General features: G+C 42.3%; 1 protein-coding gene across 2 annotated transcripts in view; it reads right to left on the reverse strand.

Moving 5' to 3' along the window:
• Positions 1 to 3,025: 3,025 nt before the first annotated feature.
• The window catches only part of LOC126984203 (histone PARylation factor 1-like), a 16,766-nt gene continuing 9,825 nt past the window's right edge, over positions 3,026 to 9,966 (reverse strand). For both annotated transcript variants that reach the window (XM_050837717.1, XM_050837716.1), the window contains exons 2-10: positions 8,964 to 9,063; positions 8,355 to 8,420; positions 7,768 to 7,956; positions 7,355 to 7,491; positions 6,830 to 6,975; positions 6,398 to 6,630; positions 5,791 to 5,916; positions 5,183 to 5,310; positions 3,026 to 4,937 (exon numbers count right to left, since the gene is read on the reverse strand). In XM_050837717.1, coding sequence (XP_050693674.1) covers positions 4,878 to 4,937; positions 5,183 to 5,310; positions 5,791 to 5,916; positions 6,398 to 6,630; positions 6,830 to 6,975; positions 7,355 to 7,491; positions 7,768 to 7,956; positions 8,355 to 8,420; positions 8,964 to 9,063 — 1,185 coding nt within the window. In that variant the 3' untranslated portion in view covers positions 3,026 to 4,877. The remainder of the gene's footprint in view (positions 4,938 to 5,182; positions 5,311 to 5,790; positions 5,917 to 6,397; positions 6,631 to 6,829; positions 6,976 to 7,354; positions 7,492 to 7,767; positions 7,957 to 8,354; positions 8,421 to 8,963; positions 9,064 to 9,966) is intronic.

Here is a 9,966-nt window from a genome sequence, read left to right on the forward strand (position 1 = left end):
CCTTTTCTTGATTAAAAATTGTTGCCCTGATGTTTGTGCCGTGTATTGAAGCAGAAATAGGACAAGTAAACGACAGCGGTGAATGAAATATAGAATAAGCAAGAAAGTTAATTGAACCTCTCTCTGCGACTTATTTCTCGGCTACGAGCTTATTTCTACAATACCGCCACGGCTGCAACATGGAACAGCTGGTAAAGAGACAACAAACACTGAATATGATAGCAAAGATAATAACGTTAAATGATAAAGATAGTAAGGAAAGACCAAGAGAACCAGGAAAACAGGGATTAACGCAACAAATAAAGACTTCTTAATGCGAGCCGTTAGAAAGGCTTACCGCTTAACATTTTCCCCCACTATTTCCATTATAAAGATATAACAAACAATAAAAATAACAGTAAAGATAATGAAGAAACTAAAGGAATAGACCAGGAAAAGGAGGATTAACGCAACAAGGAGGACTTATAATGGGAGCCGTTACAAAGGCTTACAATATAAAATTTCCGCAATCTATACCAATCTCCTTTGTTGTTTTACTTGCAACAATAAACTATCAATCAATCAATCAATATATATAATGATGGATGGGAATGAAAGGATGTAGTCATGGATATAAACTGTAACACTCCCCATTTTCCAAGACAAGAACCAAATCACGGATTGGAGACTTATATAAGGATGAGGAGAAAATTGAAAAAGCAACAAGTGATAAAGAAAAGGCAGATATATTATCTGAACAGTTTGCTGGGGTTTTTATTAATGAACCTGATGGAAACTTACCAGTAGCTGACATCAAAGAGGCCCCAAGATTTGATAATGTGGAAATAACACAGGATAAAATAAGGAAGGTAATAGAAAACCTTAAAAGAAACACCCTAGGATCATAAAGGAATTGAAGGAGACACTGCTGGAGCCTTTGAGGATACTATACAGCAGTTCATTGCAGGATGGTGTGGTACCAGAAGACTGGAGGGTAGCTCACATCACAGCCATTTTTAAAAAGGGGAATAAATGTGATCCAGGCAACTATAGGCCGGTCAGCCTTACTAGTATATTCTGCAAGATGATGGAGTTACTTTTGAGAGAGGAAATTATTGCACACATGAAAATGAACAATCTCATTAGTAATAAGCAATTTGGCTTCATCTCGGGCAGATCGACGGTGCTGCAACTTATCAAAGTGCTTGACGCATGGACTGAGGCTCTTGACGAGGGGCTGGCTGTGGATGTGGTTTACCTGGATTTCATGAAGGCCTTTGACAGAGTCCCACATAAGAGATTAATGAAGAAAGTCTCCAGCTATAGAGTGGAAGGCAAGGTGCGCAGCTCAGATGGATTCATAGTTTTTTGACTGGTCGGAAGCAGAGGGTCCTGGTCAATGGCGAGGCATCAGCATGGAAGGACGTGACAAGTGGAGTGCCACAGGGCTCGGTGCTGGGTCCTTTGCTATTTGTAATGTTTATAAATGACCTGCCGGATTCAGTCAAACATGACAGCCAAGTGTTCCTGTATGCAGACGACACTAAGATTTTTAGATAGATAAAGGAAAGGGAAGATTGTGACAAGCTGCAAGAGGACCAAGATGAGCTCAAAGGATGGACAGAAAAATGGCTCATGAATTTTCACCCAGACAAAAGTAAACACATGAGGATTGGGCAATCAGAAATTGAGGACAAAGTTTATAATATGTACAGTAAAATCAATAAGACCAGGGTAGAAAAGGACATTGGTGTGGTCATTGATAACAAGCTCATGTTCTCAGACCACCTGGCCGAAAAAATTAACAAGGCGAATAAGATTGTGGGGCTGATAAGAAGAACTTTTATTCACCTTGACCCTACAGTATTCAAGACACTCTACACTGCATTGATAAGACCCCATTTAGAATATGCCAACCAGGTATGGAGTCCACACCTGGTGAAGGATGTTGAGGCTGTGGAGAACGTGCAGCGAAGAGCAACGAAGCTGGTGCCTTGCCTGAAAGACCTGCCATATGGAGAGAGACTGAGACAGCTTGAGTTGCCCACACTGGCATATAGAAGATCCCGGGGAGACCAAATTGAAACTTTTAAAATTGTAACCAGGAAATATGATATAGATTGTACAGAGGGACTTTTTGATTTAAGGGAAGATAGCACCACACGGGGAAACTCTAAGAAAATCTTTAAACCAAGAGCTAGGCTGAATGTTCGGAAGTTTTCATTCCCCAACCGGGTGGTTAATACCTGGAACAGTTTGCCAGAGTGGGTAGTGAACGCTGACTCAGTAGAGAGTTTTGAGGCAAAACTCGATAAATTTTGGAAAAATCAAGAACAAAAATTTTCATATAGAGCACAAATAGTCACCACGTGCAGCCCACACAGTGTTCAGGCTGCTGAACTGGAGCCACAGGCCACTTAAGGCCTCTTCCAGGGAATCTTCTGTGAGTATCTGTGAGTATTTTCACGTAATAATTCCTCCCCCATTTCTCCAGTTGATTCTATACTCTCTCTAAATTTCTCCAACCTCTCCCATCCCCTATCACACAATATCCTTCTCCCCCATTTTTTTATACATTACTCTTATCTCCCATCTTCCCACCATGCACACTCTTATACATACTTTCCTATTCTCCCATACCCCTTTTCTCCCCTCCCCATCACATATCATTTTCTTCTCCTTATTCCTCCTCACCCCGCTCCCTATTTCACAGTTTCCTTTTCTCCTACCCCATCACAACTTCCTTCCCCCTTTTAATCCTCGGTAATGCCGAGGTATCCAGGATGTCACACTGGCCCTGCCCCAAAGTAATGGATCATTTCCCACCACAGGCTCAAGGGCCAAGGTGACAGAGAAGAGCACTGAGGCCACATGCAAATTTAGTGTACGCCCCCAGCCCCAGCTTTACCTTTACCTTTGATGTTATGGTCCAACGTGGCTCCCCCAGTAATTCTTTATATGCTTTTGCACTTGATACTGCCATACAACTTTACCGGTTGCCAAGAACCTTTACATGAATGCTGGAGAAACAAGTAAATAAACATAGTACCAACTATTCCTTTATTGTCAATGGTGCACCTTGCCAGTGACCTTGACTTCACAGAGAACTGGACAGTGGTGTCAATGGATGGCTCCAATTTACAGATATGCAATAAGGTAAAGAAGATACATTAAAATGTATTGTGCAATGTAGTATTTTAGTATTTAGAATAGTTACTGCTCACAATACCGTGTAAATAAAATAACTGATGAACTGAAAAAGCTAACACAAACCAAAGAACTATAAATAGAAAGTTGCATACCCAAGTGTGCAACATTAAACATGTTTTGAAACTTTACCTTATATCTAACCTTAAGTGGTTATAACGCATGGAAATACTTATTCAAGTGGTTATAACGCATGGAAATACTTATTCAATAATAAAGGAAAAAAATGATGTTACCGAGACATAAAAATTAGTCTCTAAACATGTGTACCGGAGTTATGGGTTCATGCCCACCACAGGATTAAGAGCTAATGCGACAGAGATAATCACTAAGGCCATTTGCAGCTATAACGAAGGCTCCTGACTCTACTGACTTAAAGCTATCCCCATGTTGCAGGAGGTGACTGAAGGCCTGTCCCGTGAGGCGGTGGCTGAGTGGTTAGCGTGCCGGCCCCGCATTCCGCCGCTCTGTCGATGATGGGGGTTTGAATCCGCTGCTAACCACCTGGGATTTTTCAGTCACCGCCGAGTGGCCTAAGACTACCCACATGCTGTCCTGAAGACCACCCATCAACCCGGACTCTAGAAGAAGCTGTGCAGTGCAAGTGAAATCAAGGATAAGCTCCGGGGGGCAGTATGAGCCAATAATAATGGCGCCACTATGAACAATGGCCTGTGCCATGACAGGCTCAGGCCGACCATCAGGTCCCAATGCAATAGCCTACCAGCGCTATAGGGCAGATGTATATAAAAAAATAAATAAATAAATAAATAAATCAAGCTGTGCGATGTGTTGTGCAACTCACCGGGATTACTTGGCTTGTGCAGTGTTGCAAACCAAGGGCCGGTCAGCCTCACTCCTTAGTTTGTGGAGCAGTTGGGGAATTTCACAAAATCAGAGCAAAATAAGGTAATTATAAATTCCTGGTACAAATCATACCTATTTTTCAGCCAGACATAAACTGTCAACAAAAATTATCACTTCTTTAAATAAACAAAAGAAACCACACACACTACTCCAAAAAAAGGTATATTTTTACCCTGAGCTGTAGGGTAATTGAGGGAAAGGTAAGGTAATTTCAGTGACAGTGTAGGGGGAGAAGTCTTTGAGGGTTAGCAGCACTATGAGTGTTGCCTTGGCATCTAGCTGAGCAACACATCACACAGCTGGTGTGGACAAGGCCTACTGGGTACAGCTCCTGCACCACAAGGAGCTGAAGCTAAGGAATGTTTCCCCTTCTCAATAATATTTAGACTTTATTTACTCACTACCCACTTTGTTACCAGGTAATAGGGTGAACAATGGTTGAAGCATAAATAATAATCATAGGAACTTAATGTCTATTCTAGTTCATGCCTTAAGGGACAGCCAAATAAGGCACAGTTTCTCTCCCATGGGGACAAAGGTTTAGGTCAGAGGTGTCAAACTCAAATTATGCACTTGGTTATGATCTCGAAGGCCATCAGAGACTTGATAATTACACATTGGCAAGACTGAAGTTTGAATATGAAATAAATCAGTCATATGAATAAAAGGTAAATGTTATTATGTCTTGTCTTAACAGTTTAGTATTTTCTTCAACTGTAACAATTATGGCAACTCAGGCTGAAGAATCCCGTCACCTCGCGGGCCACTAAGACCATTCCGCAAGCCACATTTGGCCCGCGGGCCATGAGTTTGACACCCCTGGCTTAGGTGCTAGTGTCCAGGATGCTCAGCTTGCTGCCCCGCCGCCTGTTCCTGAGGTGTGCCTGAGGAAGGGAAAGGGAAGACTCACTCAGCAGTGGAGGACCAGCACAGGAAAGAACATTACAATCTATCTGTCACAGAGGGACAGACATAACAGCCCCAGCACCTCCATTTTCATTTTATTTTTCACAGCATCATAAATCAGGGAAAAATACAGCATATGTTGCTCCCCCCAAAATTAATCAAGAACTCTGATGTATAAAGATTGAAAACTTAAACCTAAGAGTTACAGAGAGACAAAACCTACCTGCAGGATGGTGATGTAGGATTCCCTGGCCAGCAGGTCATAGCCAACACACAGCAAGTGGAGAATGACCTTATGGAACACTTCCCCACCATAAATAAAGAGGTTGATTCCAAGCTCAAGTCCCATTCCTGAAAAGTCACAGCAAACTTAACAAAACAATAAGGAACAGCTGTGTAGTCAGTCAAGCTGTCTGGATCAATGGCTCCTAACCTTTCCTACATGTGGTCTGTGTCAACAGTTTGGGAGTCTATAGTGTCAACGACCCATGTCTCCAATGCAGAGGACAGAGTTTGGAGGATAAATAATACGGTTTCTCATTCCCCCTGATGCCCATGCTCACACTTCTCCCTATTATAACTCTCCAAAGCACCCATGACCTCTCTGCCCTTCACTGTTCTGTATCTCACCTCTTCCTCCACCCTCATCTACATATAACTGGTGTTAGACTCAATTACTTCCTCCTCTTCTCTTCTCTCAACCAGATCTTACACTTTGCCTCTGCTTGAAATTAGTATAGCTGATGATCACTGAACAGGAACACTGCAAAGCTAAGGAAGCATAGCGTGGACGCTTGCTGTGGTTGTCTAGGGCACTGTGCCGGCACTCACCGTAGTCTCCTTCATCGTAGCCAAACTGGACATTGGTTATTATCTCTTGAAGGGGCTCAAAATTTTTCATCTCTTCCTCTTCAGTTTTAGACTCTGCCACTTTTTTCATAATCTTTCTCAGGTTTGCTGCAACAGTAAAAAATTCATCTGAGTACTATGAATTCCATCACCTTTCCTCCCACCCCACACCAAAAATAAATAAACAAACACTAAAAATACTATCATATTTTACAAGCCTACTTACGCTGTTCATATAACACTAATGTCAAAACTAGCACGTAAGAGGCACAAGCCAGGAATGACAGAAACATTTGGAAGATGCCAATATTCAGCAGTTGAAGGATACAAGTTGATGATGATGATACCAAATATATATATGAAGAGATATTGAAGGAGGTGAGAGGCTCAGGCACCTCCTAAAGGCTGCATTTGTATTTGTGATGGCACAGCTACAAGACAGTATAAAGACAGCTCTCTAACCTAACTTGATTATCCTTCTGGCTTTTTCCTCTGTCATTCTTTTGCATATATTAACTACTGTAAAGAAACTGAATTCATGAGGAGCTAGAGAACTTGTGCTGGTAACCTGAAAAGCAGGTGACCTTACCATAAGTTTCTGGAAGCTCTCTGTAGCCCACATCATTCTGCACAGGCACCACAATGCCAGCCCCGTGGAAGGTCTTGGCCACCACAGCTTTGTTCCGCTCCTTCATGTCGGGAGTGACCGCCAGCAAGGAGTAACCCTTATCTTTGGCATATGCTTCCACCTCCTTATAGAGTCTCATCAGGGGAGTCTTCTTAAAGGGATCTTCTGTCTTCATCTTTTCAGACAGGTAAGAACTGGAATATAACATTGTATACTCAGACAATTGCCTAATAGAAAAATAGTTAAATCCAAAAATGTATAAACATTTAGTCATCAACATCAGCAACAACATCAGCACCCTACTTCCCATAGAAGCAGGGGAAATCAAGCCTTGAGAAGCTATGAGGGCTATGCACCATTAACATATTGCTCGTGATTCAGAGAAATACTTACCAAACTCCTGCAAATATATTCCCTCCCAGGGCCTTGATGTGACCTATTTTAACTGAGGACATTGAGGCCACAAAATCAGGCATGGTGTAAGGGTCATCACGGTAATAGCCAATGTGGTATTCATTCTCGTCTCCGGCAATCACAGTCTGCAAAGTATTTGGAACTGGTAGCTTAAACGAGCCAACATTCAAGGTTGATATTCAGTAAAGTACTGGGTGGGGCCATTCACAAAGCGTACAGTCTAGACAGGTTAGTCCAGCAAGGGCAGTGAGGAAGAAAGCACTAAGTAGCTTTCTTCAATGCCTCGCCACTGTTCTGGTTTTGAACGTAGTGAGGAATATAACAAAAGAATCGTATAAAAACATAGCATTTGAAAGGAAAGTCATGGTGATGGTAGATGAACCAGTGTGTTGGTGTGCCTTGCAGTGATGGAAGGGCCACAAGCTGTGTTGGTGTGATGAAACGGTCACATTAAAGCAGTCTTCATGTAACTATATAACAGTACAAATGAGCTATAGAGCATACCATGAACTCTGGTGGATCATAGTAGTACCGCCAGTGACAGATGTAGTTAGACACTCTCTTATCATTTAGCTCCTTCAGTTTTCCTGTGAGAATATCATATGGTCCAACAAGTGTCAAGCCAGCCTGCTGCAGTGCCTCTGGAAAATAATATTACTGTGTAGAAAGCTGGCTGAGAAAAATTCCCAGTCCCCTCCAGCCACTTCATGACGCTGATAATGCTGGATGAAGAGCAACACACACACCACATTACTCCCATCCAGTCACTTCTACACAGTTTTCACACATTTGGATGTTAAACTTTCTCTCTGCCACTCCCCATTTTAACATTCTCACCAGACATGCAAGGACTCGCATAATAATCTGAACATGGGAAATGTATCCAAAAGAAACAAAATGAGAGAGTTCTGCTTCACCTTCTGGGTTTTCGTTGTTGATGCATGAACAGCATTCCCAGAAGTCAAAGAATTCCTTTGGCATCTCCACCAAGAACTTTTGCTCAATGCTAAATCGCACATTCTCTGGGGAGTTTTGTACAATATAGTCATGGGGAGCCAATGCTAAATCTTCTTCCTTTTTGGACTCGTCTTCATCCTCCTTTTCACCTGGAATACAAGATAAATGTACCTGGCACAAGAATCTCTCCTCTGTGTTAGGCCTGAGTGTCTAAAATCCAGATGTTATGGCAAATTACAACATAATGACCATGTGTGGAGTGGGGCCAAAGGAAACAGGTTCTGAAACTTGCTCCATCAAAGGAAAAGTATGAACTTCCCTCATTCACACAATGAAAACAGAGAAGAAATAATAAAAGAACAGGCAATCCTTGTAACACATATACTCATTATACACATTATACATCAAATCTATATTCTGACAATAACTTATTACTGTAAAAAGCCTCTTGAAATTAAAATAGCTAAAATAGTGAGCTTATTAAAAACGTTGAAAACTTCGTAACCTTCTAGAAGTGAATCTTAAGATGAGGCAGATTTCTCCTTACCTTCCGAGTCTGTGGGTGAGGCAGTCTTTAGGAAAATTTTAGTCCGTTCATAAGGGCTGCCATAGTCTGAAGAAAAAACATTCTGTACTTTAATACACATCTGACTTGCTTTTAAAGCAAACTATGAGCAAGCTATTTAAAGACAGATAGACAGCTAGATATACAGATAGAAAATACCACAGGGCATCGAGAAGTCTGAACCATCACAAGTATTTATTGAAAATACCCAACAAATCTAACCAACCATATCATAACCTCTGAATGGAGGGGAGGGTGTTTTGCTCCCCTTATCTTAATCTGACCAAACCTAATAGCATCTCTGAACAGGGGGCTCTGCCTGCCCTTGAACCCCACCCCTCCTAACTTAATATATAACAAAACCCAACACTTGAATTTCAGTAGACATTGAACTACACAGTGACCAGTACACACAGAGCCAATAATCATATGAGAACCATAAGTAATAACTGTGTACTGAACCACTCAGTTAGTATAAATATTAGCCCAGTTTTGTGGCAGTTCATTCAAATGAGAATCAACCATCAAACTTTTATTCTTTTTTTTTTTTTTTTTTTTTTACCAAATCTGAGCCCCAGAAACAACACCCACCTGCAAGGCCATCCTCATCAAAACTAGACCGGCGGAGACGGGGAGGAGCTAGTAGGACTGTGTCATCCACTCTGACTCTCTTTGTCCCATTCTCCACATCCTTAAAAAAATAATATATGGTAAGGGCCATTCATATACTACATGATACCAAAATGTACAACTCCCACTCCACTGTAACACCTTTTAATGTGATAATTCACTCCCAGAACTGCTACCCAGATATGAGTCTAAGCTGGGACCACCTGATGAGATGAGAGAATATACTACCATCAGGTGGCAGGGTCTGGAGACTATAAAGAGGTCTGTAAATACCATATAACATGGATCAAAGCTTTCCTGCCCCACTCTCCCCTGTCACCACTGACCAGCGTAGTGGACCCACCCCCACCGCTGCCCCATTCCCCCCTGTCACCACCGCCCAGCGTAGTGGACCCACCCCCACCGCTGCCCCATTCCCCCCTGTCACCACCGCCCAGCGTAGTGGACCCACCCCACCACTGCCCCACTCCCACCTGTCACCACCAGCCAGCGTAGTGGACCCACCCCCACCGCTGCCACACTCCCACCTGTCACCACTGGCCAGCGTAGTGGACCCACCCCCACCACTGCCCACCAATCTTTCTTTGGTAAATACAGTTAAGAGATATCTGTTTAAAGCCTCACTTATTTCCTCATCTGTATCTATCAGTGATTCTCCTGACTTAAGCAGCCCTATCTTATCCCTAACCTTGGTCTTATAAGGTTGAAAGAAACCTTTTGGATTGGTCTTTGCCTCCCTGGCAATTCTAATCTCAAAATTGCGTTTTGCTATACACGTGCTTTTCTTCAATGTTCTGGCTAAATTGTTGTAACTGTCCCTTAGGTGAATTTCCCCCCTCTTGATTCTAACATTTAATCCTCTTTTCCTTCCTATTTTATTTTTAAGCCTGTCTGTCATCCATTGTGGGTAATTACCTGTTGATCTGACTTCCCTGTGAGGTATAAACCGTTGCTGCCCTAGTTT

This window comes from Eriocheir sinensis, chromosome 56 (assembly GCF_024679095.1).
Source record: "Eriocheir sinensis breed Jianghai 21 chromosome 56, ASM2467909v1, whole genome shotgun sequence".
In the NCBI taxonomy this organism is placed as follows: Eukaryota; Metazoa; Arthropoda; class Malacostraca; order Decapoda; family Varunidae; genus Eriocheir; species Eriocheir sinensis.